The 14,673-nt window shown below is 44.0% G+C and overlaps 1 protein-coding gene across 4 annotated transcripts in view; it reads left to right on the forward strand.

The window, feature by feature from the left end:
• Positions 1-14,673, forward strand: part of bcar3 (BCAR3 adaptor protein, NSP family member) — an 89,351-nt gene that overhangs the window by 66,858 nt on the left and 7,820 nt on the right. For 3 of the 4 annotated variants that reach the window (XM_054752044.2, XM_015971122.3, XM_054752046.2), the window contains 2 exons: positions 10,213-10,341; positions 14,616-14,673. The exon at positions 14,616-14,673 is cut by the window's right edge and continues 68 nt beyond it. In XM_054752044.2, the coding sequence (XP_054608019.2) occupies positions 10,213-10,341; positions 14,616-14,673 (187 nt within the window). Of the gene's footprint in view, positions 1-573; positions 784-10,212; positions 10,342-14,615 lie in introns of those variants that run through there. The other variant, XM_015971123.3, reaches the window with a different exon arrangement.

Consider the following 14,673-nt stretch of genomic DNA (forward strand, 5'->3'; position numbering starts at 1 on the left):
CTTGAATGTGAGTGGGATTGCTCAGGAGTCATCAGGTTACACATCTGGCTGTGCAGCACACCCTCGCTGGGTCTTTCCTCAGTCGTGCATCAGTGACGAGGAATATTTTTAGATTTCTTTCATTCTGTGTGGAAAATGTTTGCGTCGTTAATGAATTTACAGAAATGCAACCGGGTGTTTGTAATTTTTTTAAGAGAATTCTGAAAAAACAAAACGAATATTTAACTTTTTTTTTATTATTGCACGAAGGAATAACTTAAACAGAAAATATTTGATAAATCCAAATGTACAGTTTCTGTTTCTACATCCAGTTCAGTGTGGCTTTTCTTCTGTCGTTCAGGGGAGACAGAGGCAGATTTTTTGAGCCCCTCCCAAACAGTCCACACATGACTGGCTCAGATCTGACATGAGGCTCCTTCTCACTCCCATGTATGGAGTCTGGGGGGGTGTGGCAAAGGGGAAAAAGTGTGAGAAAGGATGTGGAGTCGGATGAGCGGTGGAGGGTTCACTCTGCAGGGTACTGTGGAGCAGAAAGGGAGGGATGGGAGAGTCATGGTGACAGCTTTAGTTCAGAAACTGCTCTTTTTTTATTCCATGATGGAGGTTTTCTGTTTGCTATTGCACTTTTTGCATTTGATCAAAAGTAGTCTGCACGACTGAACTTTTCTTTATTCATTTGCGTTTTTGGAAAAGTTGAGCAAAATGACGGAACGATGCAACCTGAAAACCCTGACGGACGCTCTGTGTTGCTTCCACCACAAGAACTCCATCATCAGCGGAAAGGTGAGGAGAAACCGGCGTGTGTGCTCAGATGTCTGCAGGGATTTGAGTTTGTGCGTAGTTTTTTTTTTATCTCTGCGCCTGCATGGATGCTGCAGCTCGCCGCGTTAGTTCCTGTCATGCTCTTGTGCCTACATTAGAACAGAAAAGGTCACATTGGTCCCACTGGATTAATAACATGCAATCTTATTTTGTGCAAGCGTGCATTTTTAGGGCTCCTTTTGATCTCTTGATGCTGTTTAGAGCGAACCACAAGAAACTGACCCGTCCACTTTAAGGCATTTCCAAAAAAGACAGACACAGCCTCAAGTTGCCCTGCAGAAAACAGCACATGGCTCCACTTCCAGCCCAGTCTCCTCACTGAATAGTCCGTCTTTCTCTGTTTTCTTGCTGTGAGCTGAACACTGGGCTTTTATTACGCGGACCAGACGATCTCATAAATGAAGGACTGTCTGAACGAGTGAGATATGTGTTGGATTCATCCGTAGCACGCTGCTGGCAAACAGACAAGGCAGTGTGTGACGGCAGACAGATAGTTAGCACCAGGACCAGGGCGATGGCACTCGGGCAGATGAGGAATTACTAACTTGTAGCGTTTTGTCATCTGTATGATGTCATTAAAATGCGCCCGTGCCATTAACTTAATTGGGTGAGCAGCAGTGCAGGAGGCCGCGGTGAGGCGGTTCACGTCAGCCAGGAGGTTCCATTCTGTTCTTGACCCTCAACAAAGATCTACGTCTGTATTAACTGATCAGATATTTGCAATAACCTCTAATAAAATCTCCGTCAAGTTCTGTTAAATTTAGCTTTTTTGGGTCGGATATTGGAGCAAGAAGGAAAAAAAAGGCAAAACAAGCTAGAATAAACACAAAATAGGTGATTAGAACACCAAATCTCTAAACTGGAGACTTATTGATGATCGTCTGCTCTTGATGGATTCACCAAAGTCTTGAATAATAAATGAATGAGTCACTTTTCTGGAGCATCGTGAGGTCATTCTATAGTTTTTAGTCATTTACCAAATGTCACGATAACTGTTTATTTTTCACCTCTCATCCAGAAGCTTCTATGAATGGATGAAGAGTCTCGGGTTGATTTCTGAGCTCAGTGTGCCAAAATCCTGCTTTTGAGTCTCTCTGTGGAAACAGAAAAGTGTTATCTGAAGAAGCTACGTTGTCATTGGTAAGATCTGAGACACCGAGTCAGTAGGGTCCATCTTTAATGATGCAGGATCTCCACACGCCTGAGGATTTGTTCCATTCCCTCTTTATTCTCTGCTCCATCTGTGTCTCTGGGAGGTCGCCGTTCAACCCCAGAGGACCAGCTTCCTGTTTCTGCTCTAATTACACCTCGTTTCGGAGCTAGATTCAAGCAAAGGGACGCATTTAAAGATCAATAAAATACCATATTTCAGATCAAATCACATTGATTGCTATTGAATCGTCAGGAAACAGGAATGAAAATGTACCATAAAATGCTTTGTTAGTCTGCAGAGTCCAGTGGAGACGGACGCTCATTCCACGTGTTTATGATGTCTTTTAGAGATGATCTTCTGTAGATTTACCGAAACTGGCAGATAAACACAGCAAGATGTGTGTTTCAAGCTGCGTGTAAACAGGAAAGCTCGGATGTGGAGATCAAAAGTTCTGAGATGGAGAGTCGGAGGCTTGATGTCCAGCTCTGCTGAAGGATGATTCTCATGTGGCAACGGTTTGTGAAAATGTTCTATAAGTGGTGCGGCTGGGCGATACGGCCTAAAAAGAAAATCTCCGATTTAATATTTTTCTATTCGATTAACGATTTTTTTTCCGATCCTCTCTCCCCCTCAGTTATTAAGAATCGCAATTAGTACAAATGGAAGGCACCTTAAAGCCTATGCACGGTAGTTTTTTTATTTAATCACAAGCATGACAAATGTATTATTCATTTCTGAGATGAATAACGAATAAATGAACTCTCTTGGAATAAAAGTGCCACGCTCCACATCCGTCACAGCAAACCCAAACCAGTTCCAAACAACGGAGGATTTAATTCCTTTCTTCGGAACAAACTCTAACCGGTGGCCATGGAGTTGCTTGCTGTTGCCGTTTCGTGTGTGTGCGCTGTGACGTTGTTGTCGCGGTTATGTGAAGCTAACGCTACGGAAGCTCCGGGGGGCCAAAAAGGCACTATTACATAAAAATTCGATTTACTTTTCTTTTTTTTTTTTATCGCCCGCAACAAAAAATTTGAATTAATTCATTAAATCGATTTATCGCCCAGGCCTAATAAGTGGTAACTTTTCAGCATCTCGTTTAAAACGTTTTTGGTTTTTGCTGAATAGTCAGAAAGCATCCAAAGTTTTACTTTGCACTGCTGACTCTTTACATTCAGCTGTGGAAAAACTTTACCTTGAACGAATTCTCAGTTAGGCGGATGCACATGTCTCAGCAGGAGGGGATGATTTACGCTGGCGCGTCAGAAGGAACATTAAAAACGGAGAATGGCTCATTTATTCATTTTGCTTGTAAATCTGCAAATATCTCCTCATCTAAAGCAGATTTTTCTTGCTTTGTGTCAAAAATCACATGCACTGTAAACAAATAACTGATACTGGAATGGGTTAAAACAATAGTCACACCAAACTGTGGAGTTTGCATGGCCTGATTTACAATAGCTGCACATAATCCATGCTGTGAGCTATGGGTGGGCGATATAGCCTAAAATCTATATTGCGATATAATTTGAAAACTGTGCAGTAACGGTATATATTGCGATATATGACTTTCTTTTGTATATATGTCAAATACGACTGTTTCTAAACATACTCACATACCAGATACATTGCAGCAGCAGAATAAACACACTTCAAACAGGATAAAATGCCATTTTAAGAAAATTTATTAGTTTTCTTGCTTTACTTGCTCGCGGACTTTCTCGTACAGTTTTGGCATCTCTGTTTGGCTGAAGTGTTTGCGGCTCGGTACCTCGTAATGTGGATCGAGTGTCTTAATCGTGTCCCGAAAGCCGCTTTTCTCCACTGTAAGAAACGGCACCATGTCCTTACGCAGGTACGTGGTAATGGCGTTTGTAATATCAATCCACCGTTGATTATTTCTCTCATACTGAGTGCCTTTAGCAAATGCTTGTAAAATATCCATTTGCTGGTGTGTAAGACCACCTTTTTTCTTACTGACTGGGCGTTTGTTGAGGACGCAGTTTTTGGCTTTCTTCGTATTCCACAACGTGCTTCGTTTTGAGTAAAACAAATGAGATGTATTCCCTCTGTTCGCTAATACTTTCTTCCGGCATACTTTGCAGATAATATTGTTCTGCTCCACATCCGACTCTTTAAAGCCAAACCAAGTCCAAATGACCGATGTTGCACCGGTCTTCTTTACGAGAACCTCCTCCTCCTCCTCCTCCACCACAGGCTCCATGCTTTCAGCCTCAACAGACGCCGCTTGATGACGTCATCAACATGCGCTACCGCGATAGGCCGGTATAGTCAAAATCTCTACCGTTGGCCAAATTAAGATCATTTCTACCATATACCGTTTATACCGCCCACCCCTACTGTGAACACAAAAAAAAGTGTGACAGTCGGATTTGTAAAATTAGGGTTACTTTAGTGATCCAGCCTGAGCCCTTTTATTTAATGACTACGTTTACATGCAGCCAATATCCGGGTTATGATCGGGTTAAGGTCGGCATTCGGGTTTCTGAGTTGATCAGAATAACTTGTTTACAAGCATAAATAGAAAGAGTTACCCCTAACTTGCATAACCCGATGTAAATGCGGACGTTGGGGTAGCGTCAGGACGTATGGACTACGTCCAGACGCAATATGCGTCATTTCCGCTTCTTCTCGTTCCGGTATCCGTGAAAACAACAACATTTTTCACAGTTCGGAAGAGATAGCGACCGCTTTTGTTTGCGCTTAAGTTTCCTCGTCACTCCAAAAGTGTGGTGCTGTGCCGCAACTCGTCATTTTTCTCCCAACTTGTTGTTTACTTCCGGTGTTCTGGCGCATACAAGACGTCTCGCTACTCAAAAGACTAAGATTCCTTGCGAACAGAGCATGCGCAGAACACACGCTTTGATGGGGATATCCCCATATGCGTTTACACGACCAAACATTCGGGTTAGAAAAGGGTTACCCCAGGTGTAGTAACCGGGTTTTTAAAAACCCGGTTATGAGCATATCCGGGTTTCTGGCGGTGTTTACACAGACCTGCGGAACCAGGTTATTGCGAATATTCGGGTTTTAAAAGGGTTACTGGCTGCATGTAAACGCACTAATTTATGACTACTGTGTTGCTGACAGACAGCCCTCCATGGCTTGGGACATTACAGAGGATTAAAGCAAGATGAGGATTATTATTGTGTGCATTTCTGTAGGATGATGAGAAATCAAAGCATCAAAACATCTTTTGTCTAAACCCAACTGAACTTACAGCAGAAGCGATTAGCCTGCGGTGCTCCTCATTGGTGCAGCGACAGAAGACTGGATCGCCATAGAAACGAAGAGGTTTTAAATCAGAAATCTGGAAACGGGAAGCAAAAATAAATCATTTCTTGTATAACATGATGCAGTTACCAAAGCCCACACCATTGGTTTAGACCTGTGGGTAATTCTTTTTATTGGCAGCTGAGATTTTAGGCTAACATTTAACATTTGAACATCCTTCCAGCTGAAGGTTTAAAGTGAATGTTCACCTAAATACTTAATGTTAATATTCATGTAGAGTAAAATAATTAAATCATCATTCAGTTGCTCCTTTTTCTACGATTAGCAAATGTTTTTGTTCAAAATACTTCAGAACAATTGAGAAATGTCACTAACTTTATATTAGTGATGTGTCGGTCGCGAACGAACCGGCTCCAAGAGCCGACTCTGTGAAGTGAACGACGGGAGCCGGCTCGTCATTGGGAGCCGTCCCCTCCCTCCCCTCCCCCTCTTGCTTTGGTGAAAGCCACAGGCGATTGGTCAACCGGTGTAACTGTGTGTCCAGACTGTCCACACACAGAGCAGTAGGGGCGGGGAAGAGGGAGGATCAGACTCAGACACACAGCAGAGCACATGCGGGCGGAGGGAGACGAGAGGGAATGAGGAGGAGGAAAAAGGCGAGCGAGAGAGGAGAGTGCGACGAAGACGGTGAGAAAATGAGCGCCAGCAGTCGGAAAGTTGAGATTTCTTAGTGTTCAGTTATTAAATCCATAGAAATAATAAATATTTGATATATTGTATTTTTTTTTACATTAGTCAATCATTTTACATATAGTTTAGCATTATTTTGGTTATAAATGGACTCTACGCAACAGAAAATCTGAGGAGCCACTTGGGAGCCGAAAGAGCCGGCTCTCTAAAAAGAGCCGGAATTCCCATCACTACTTTATATGACTGAAATGAGTTTTTTCAGATGTTTGTGATGATGTGAAATTCCAGTCTTAGTTGTTCATGAAAACAAATGTATTTGTGAACTTTCAGTCCATTAAAGCCTCTAAACATCTCACTGGGCCACTAGTCAGACTAAACGCTTGCTTTCCTGGGTTACCAACATCGCTCTCAAAGGTGTCTTACATTCGTCGTGACTCAGAAACTAAAGAGAGACCGAATTCAGATGCACACCTGGACTTTTTACCTTCATGAGGGTAAAACAAGCATCCCAAATTTCCATTAAAAACAAGCTTCAGTCCCATTAACCAGTTTGGAAACTCCCTGGGGAACTCCGCTCAGATCTTCTCCCCAGCTACAGCAGCCCAGTCCCATCTCACCTCAAAGGTGCTTAAAATAACAAATTTTACCAAAGGAAGAGAAACAAACGAGGCTTGGAAAGGAAATAAGTGACAGATTCACTTCAGCATGTAAAGAAATCCTCCTTTTGATCATCTCCTAATATTTTCTCTTCCTGGGATTATCTCACATCCTTCCTTCTTCTCACACCTTTCCACCCTTCATCAAAGATCTCTTCACTCCGAACATGAACTGTCCATGACCCGTCATTCTCTCCCTCCGTCTCTGCTCATCTCTTTATGAAGGCCGGGTGACCTTAACACTCATCCGTCCTCGCGTCGTCACTCCAACTCCTCCATCTGCTGGGAGTCTGCTCAGATGAGAAGCAGAACGGCGCGAGTGTCAGCAATACCAGATAAACCGTCTCCTGCGGGGTTAAAAATGACCCACAGCCCTCAGAACGACAGAGCTGATGATCAATGAAACAAAAGTGAAACTGATACAACCAACAGGTAATCCCACCTCCCACTTCGATCCTGTATAACAGAGCGGGATCAGGACCCTGCTGCACACACGTTGTGTCCTCAAGCCAAACACAGATTCCTCCCAAAGGTCAGGTCGGGGTCGCCGTCACACCGTGATGTTAAGGTGCTTTAGCAGCGTTCAGTTTTGTAGGCGGGAAAGGGCAGAGTTACGTAATATGTTAAAAGAAACGCATTAACGAGAAAATACGTGATTTCAACTTTCAAGAGGAAGTCGAGATTTTTTTTAATCTTTTTTTTTTTTTTTAAAGATTTCGTGTGTTGTAACTTCGTGACTCATGATGATACGGGAAACCTGATTCCATGAGATCCCTGCAGGCGGAGGGACGTGCTGCAGAGGGAAAGCGCTCCAGCACCAACACACACACACACACACACACACACACAAATGATGAAAGACATGTTCTGCCGGTCGGTGGTTCTGGTCTAAGCTGGAAATAACTGAATCAGTGGATGAATCCCGGTTTGCCGTAGGTTGGACTTTTTCTGTGCTGAAGCTGAAACACGATAGGCTGATTTTCTGTCAGAGTCCGTTCTAACGACTTTAGCAAGAACGATCTGAGGGAAAATATCGAAAACGAAACAAAGCTCAGCAACACGAAGACGGGGAGCGTTATAGAGATGAGATGATGCAAAAGCATCCATCTTGTCCAGCATGGATGTGACTTGCGTTATTCCTTTAGGGTGAAACAGTGCGGGTCCTTCCTCAGCTCTGAACTCTTCTTAATGCAGGGTTTGGTTTTCATGTTTCGTTCCAGTTCAGGAGCTGTGTATTTAACCCTCGAATGCAAAGAACTCTCTTTTTATCAGAGTTAACTCTTTCCTCAAAAGTCAGCTCCCTCTAGTGGATAATCTCAGTACAGCTACCGATACATGCTTTCTTTTTTCAATATTATTTTATTGTTAAATGACATCAATGGTGTCCAGATTGGGTCCTCAAGGGCCACCATCCTTCATGTTTTGCGGTTTCTCTGCTCCACCACACCTATTTAATCGGTGAGTAATTAACAGCCTTCTGCTAAGCTTAATGAGCTGCTGACCTGGTGATGTGACCATTGTATCAGGTGTGTCGGAGCAGGAAAACCACTAAAATATGCTGGACAGGGCCCACTGGGACCATGAGTGGATATCACCAAACTGCATAATAAAATATAAAAGTGTAATTATTGATATATTTGACTTAAGCCAATAAAAACAGCATGCATCAGTTTATGCATTTGTAAAATGTAACCCTAAAACATTAAATTACAATAATAGAAGCATCTAGTTTTTAAAACTGCAACGTTATTGTCTTTATAAAATAAGAATAAATAAAATTGGCCCTTCCCAACTGCAGATCCTCCACCAGAGGGCAGCAGACATGAATGGGACTGTATATGGCAGGTTTCTGATGAAAGTACTCATCCTGGTGCTCCATCTGCAGGCTTTAAAGCCAGACGTGGTTTTGTGAGAATCTGTGACAAAAGTTTACGACGAGTCAAAAACATTCAGACAAAAGTCTTCAGTCTGGACTCCAGCCTCCTGTTTGCACTAAGCTGAAACTTTCAGTGACAGGTGTGAATAAGGCAGACTTCGGGGAAGTGCTTGCGTCACTCATGCATTTGTGTTTATGAATGTCGGGTGAGGGTGTGTGCGGAGGCAGGTCCGGGCAGGTGGGCGGTGTCAGATTGATGATGTCACGTTAAGGTGAAGCCGAGCGAGAGAGGACAAAGTCACTACGGAGCTGAGAGATGGTGTGAGAAGACGGTTTGTGTGTGTTTAGAGATTTAAAACCGCCACGTCGGTCTGCTGGGAATCAGAAAGATGGAGGAAACGATGCAGAGACCCAGCAGCTGTCATGTAAGAGTGTTTGGTGTCTGACTGTGGTGCTGGCGGTTGTGTTGGCTCAACATCTTGTGACTTGATGTTCTGTCCTTCACTTGTTTATCAAATATCTTGTGTCAAACCTTTTGTTTTTGCTGGTTTTATCAGTTGGGTCTGAAATGGGAACAGTGTCTTATGTGGAGGTTCTGGTTGACCTTAAGCTTTAAGTTTTGCTTGATAATTCTGTTAAAGCCTGTGAAAAATCCCCGTGCATATAAAATATTTGGCTTAGTCTTGCTTTTTCTGCCCTGGAAGTGCTGTTTGATGCTATGTTTTGTTGATGACACACCGTCATGCATATTTGACCAGGTAGCGAACAATAAGAAACGCCACACCATAACACTACCACCACCATGCTTTATACTCAAAGTGAGTCCCCATTATTCACTTCAATGCATTATTTGTGACTGCTGAACATTTTCATGATTCATGATCCACTGGTGCTCTGAATCAGCTTACATCTACATGAACGGCTTGGTCTAAAATGCAGGAATCTGATTTTTTATGACAGTAACCATTAAGCAATAATTTTAGAAAAATCCTTTTCTGTCTGTTGAACTTGACAAGTTTTTAGTTCCAGAATATTCCAGACTTTCAAATTAATTCAAATAAATCAGTATCGGGTTAAGATGTACAAGGATCTGAAAGCGGTATCGGCCTCCAGCACCAGAATCGGTGCATCTCTAAAACTGTCTTGTGCAGGTTTTCCTCAATTAAATTATATGACAAATAAAAGATTTCATATAGAGCATGAAGTGAAAGTAAAGACAGCCTTGTGGGTGAAATGATGATGCAAAAGGAGTCAAATTAAACTGTTTGTGTGGACAAAAGCTTTTAGTGAACTTGATTGTCAGGAATTTATATGAAAATATTGACCAGTGGATTAGCAGAAGGCTTTAATGGGAATTTCTTTGGATTACATTTGGTTTATTGTACTTTAATGTTACATAATAATGTTCAACAGATGACTCATTAAAATCCTCTTTCTAAGAGTTTGTTTTGCCTACAACAAGTGAAAATGTGTCTAAAACAGCTGCTAAACTCATGTCGGATAATAGAAACCTAACATTGGTTCAAAGTTTCTGGTGGTGAAGTAAATCTGAGACGACTCGAGAGGATAAAGAAGATTTTTTTAGACATAAAACAACATTAAATGTTTAGGTTTCGGTTTAACACATTTTTTTATTTGAAGAACAAAATCGTATTTACAGTGTGTAGTCATCCTTAACAGACTTCACCGACAGAAACTATTCAATCAAATCTGTTTAACCCACTTCCGACTCGCGCTAAAAACCAACCGTTTTTCTCCAGTTCTCCAGAGATCAGTTCATCCTGGACTGTTCTGTCGAGAAGCTTCGCAGAGAGCTTGAGGAGGAGCTGAAGATGAGCGGTGAGGAGCCCAGGAGTCACGCTTGGTACCACGGAGCCATTCCCAGACAGGTGAAACACAAATCTGAGTCACTCCCTTCAAAAGCCTGCTCACCAACCTGTTGAACCAGATCACCTATTATTAGAGTCCCATAGTGCACACGCGGTGATTACAGAGAGATTATAAGTTAAATAGTGACCTCAGCAGCAACTCTGAGGTTGTAACTTTAGGTCAGAGTATAGAAAGACCTCTTTCTGTGTGTGTGTGTGTGTGTGTGTGTGTTGAGATGTAATCGCTTTTAATAAGCTGCTTCCTTTGGCTAAACTAAACTACCATTATACGCTACACAAACACTCACTTAATTAAAGCCCAGAGTCATGAGTGAAGGCTTGTGTGTTTCTGTGGGAAATGGAGAATATACCATGGACCGACGCAGGACAGAGAGGGGTTATAAATAAAGTTTATGGTTCAAAATTACACCTATAAACACACTGGAGGGATATTTTGAACATTTTAAAGAGTGTTTATGTGTAAAAAGTATAAATACTTTCTTTCTTACCTGTTTTAGATAGCTGCCTGAACAGCCTTGGTTTGAGGAAATTGATTTGTTGTTGAACATGATTGATAAGCTAATGACTAGTCTGAGCCAGCCATAACCAAAGTGTATTTCTGTTATCTTAAACATCTCTGATCTCTAAATTGTCATTGTTTATGTTGGCTCATGCCACATTATTTATAATACTTAGAATTACTAGATACATTATAAATCATAATCAGATTTTAAAATTTGCAGAAAAATATACAAGATTTGAGCTGATTTAAGGTGGCAGCAATCCATTATGGAGTTTTTACAATGCTTCAATATTCTAATGTTTTGAGCAAATTGTTCAAATTTTACTTTTAAAGCTTTAAATCGTTGATTTCACATTATACAGGGCCTTGACCCCTGAATGCACCAAAGGTGCTATATTTAGCTGAAACTGGTGGTTTCTAACACTGGTAGGTATCACAACTAGAACAGTTTGGGGTTCTAAAAGAATGCTGCATATACCAGTGGGAGACGGAGCTGTTTTAAAGTAACACTAAAGAATGATCTGCTCCTCCACCCCACTGGTCGAAAGTGTCATTACCACTGTCGTAAACAACCCTTCAGCAGCCTGCTGTAGCTAGCGCTAACAACAAGCTAACACTAACACATGCCAACTAATACTAAAATAAGCCACAAAGTAAAAAGATACACACTGTTGGACAAAAATATTATTACTTACAAGTCCAGTAGCAACAAAGCCAGGTCACCATCGGTCCATGATTTTGTAGCCTTTAGCTTCCTCAAACTAGCGTAGGCTGTGTCGATGTTTTTTCCGATTTTAGCTCTGATCTGAGCTAGATCAATTCCTCCGGAGGAATCCTAAGGCCTGGCCAGCTGTAAGACAGTCTCTTCAGCATGTCCTGGGTCTTCCTTTAGGTCTTTTCCTGGATGGATGTGCCTGGAAAACCTCCCCAGAGAGGCATCGAGGAGGCATCTTGACCAGATGCCCGAGCCACCTCAACTGGCTCCTCTTGACGTGGAGGAGCAACTGATCTACTCCGAGCCCCTCCCAGATGACTGAGCTTCTCACCCTATCTCTAAGGAAGAGCCCAGACACCCTGCGGAGAAAACTCTCTTTGACAGCTTGTATCCATGATCTTGTTCTTTCAGTCACTACCTAAAGCTCGTGGCCATAGATGAGGGATCGACCTGTAAATCGAGAGCTTTGCCTTCCGGCTCAGCTCTCTCTTCATCACGACAAACCGGTACAACGCCCGTATCACTGCAGACGCAGCACCAATCTGCTTGTAGAATCTTGCGTTCCATCTTTCTCTTACTCGTGAACAAGACCCCGAGAAACTTAAACTCCTCCACTTGGGACAGGACCTCATCCTTGACCATGGTCTCAGATTTAGAGGAGCTGATTCTCATCGCAGCTGCTTCACACTCAGCTACAAATCTCTCCAGTGAGAGATCACGTTCTGATGGAGCCAACAGGACCACATCATCTGCAAAAAGCAGAGACCTGATCCTTAGGCCACCAAAACAGATCCCTTCAACACCTTGGCTGCGCCTAGAAATCCTGTCCATAAAAGTTACGAACAGAATCGGTGACAAAGGGGAGCCTTGGCGGAGTTCAACTCTCACCAGAAACGAGCCCGACTTCCTACCGACCTAACAGCCCATATCAGAGGGCCTGGTATCCCGTACGCCTGAAGTACCCTCCCACCCAAGAGCCCCCCGAGGGATGCGGTCGAAAGCCTTCTCCAAATCCACAAAACGGGCCAGGATGAAAACCACATTGCTCCTCCTGAATCTGAGGTTCGAGAATCCATCGGACCCTCCTCTCCAGAACCCTTGAATAGACCTTACCAGGGAGGCTCAGGAGTGTGATCCCCTTGTAGTAGGAACACACCCTGTTGTTCCCTTCCCACCCTGGTCTGCCAGTCCAGTGGAACGACCCACGATGTCCATGCGATATTGCAGAGCTGCATCAGCCAACACAACCCTGCAGGGATGGTTGTCTGTAAAAAAGAACAAAGTTAATGAAAGCAGCAACCCATACAAACACAGAGAGGAAATTCAGCAGATGCCAGGATAACTGAAACTAACCCTAACTAGAAAATGCATCTCAGCCAGAGCCTTAAGGAACTCTGGGCGGACCTCAGCACCAGAGATCGAAGAGCCCAACCCAAAGTCCTCGGACTCTGCTTCCTCACTGGAAGACGTGCTAGTGGGATTTAGGAGATCTTTGAAGAACTCCACCCACGATCCACAACGTCCAGAGTAGAGGTCAGCAGTACGCCGTCCCCACTATGAACAGTGTGTTGGTAGCACTGCTTTCCCATCCTGAAGTCTCGGATGGTAGACCAGAATTTCCTCGAAGCCGTACGGAAGTCTTGCTCCATGGTCTCAATGAACTCCTCCCACGTTTTTGCCCATGTGAACACATTTCACTTGGCATGCTGGTACCCATCAGCTGCCTCTGGAGTCCCACAGGCCAAAAAGACCCTATAGGACTCTCTCTTCAGCTTGACGGTATCCCTAACCATTGGTGTCCACCAGCGGGTTCGGGGGTTGCCACCACGACAGGCACAGACAACCCTGCGGCCGCAGCTCCGGTCGACAGCCTCAACAATGGAAGCACAGAACATGGCCCAGTCAGACTCAAGATGCCCCGCCTCCCTCTGAACATTTTGGAAGTTCTGTTGGAGGTGGGAATTGAAACTTCTTCTGTCAGGAAACTCTGATAGACGTTCCCAGCAGACCCTCACAATACGTTTGGCCAGCCAGGTCTGACTGGCATCCTCTCCCACCATCGAAGCCAACTCATCACCAGGTAGTTGTCAGTTGAAAGCTCCACCCCTCTCTTCACTCGAGTGTCCAAGACATGCAGCCGCAGATCAGATGAAAGACAACTAGGTGGATCATCGAGCTGCGGCCTAAGGTATCCTGGTGCCAAGAGCACATATGGACAACTTTGTCTGAACATGGTGTTACTTATGGACAATCCATGACGAGCACAGAAGTCCAATAACAAAACACCGCTCACGTTCAAATTAGGGGGCCGTTCCTCCCCACCACACCTCCAGGTCTCACTGTAGTTGCCTACATGAGTGTTAAATTCTCCCAGCAGAATGAGGGAGTCACCAGAAGGCGCGCACTCCAGCACTTCCTCCAGGACTCTAAAAAGTGTCGGTGGTCTGAGCTGCAGTTTGGTGCATAAGCACAGATCTGTGAAGAGAGGTGACACTCCGCATACCAAGAGCCAGCATCTGTAGCCAAGGATCAGACCGCCAAGGTCCCCGCCTTTAGCTACCCCCCATCATACACTTCACCACACCCCTTTGGCCCCTCCCACAACTGGTGAGCCCATGGAAAGGGGGACCCACATTTCCTCTTCGGGCTGTACCTGGCCGGGCTACATGAGTGAAAGCTTGACCACCAGGTGCTCACCAACATGCTCCACCTCCAGACCTGGCTCCAGAGGGGGGCCCTAGTGATCCACATCCAGGCGAGGGAACACTATTTCCATTTGTATTATTCATCATAAGAGGTCTTTGGGCTGCACTTTGTCCGATCCCTCACCTAGGACCTGCTTGCAATGGGTGGCCCTACCAGAGGCATAAAGCCTCCGACAACTTAGCTCCTAGCATCACTGTGCCACTCAATAATCTGTCTTTATGTAACTGCAGCGGACACACAGGCTACCATTATTGGATTTAATGAAATGTTTGTGCTGCAAACAGCCCCTGAGTGACACTGTGTGTGTGTGTGTGCGTGCGTGCGTGTGTGTGTGTGTGTGTTGACCTCCAGGTTGCTGAAAACTTGGTGCAGCGTGATGGAGACTTTCTGATTCGTGATTCAGTTTCCA

The sequence above is a fragment of the Nothobranchius furzeri genome, chromosome 8 (assembly GCF_043380555.1).
Source record: "Nothobranchius furzeri strain GRZ-AD chromosome 8, NfurGRZ-RIMD1, whole genome shotgun sequence".
In the NCBI taxonomy this organism is placed as follows: Eukaryota; Metazoa; Chordata; class Actinopteri; order Cyprinodontiformes; family Nothobranchiidae; genus Nothobranchius; species Nothobranchius furzeri.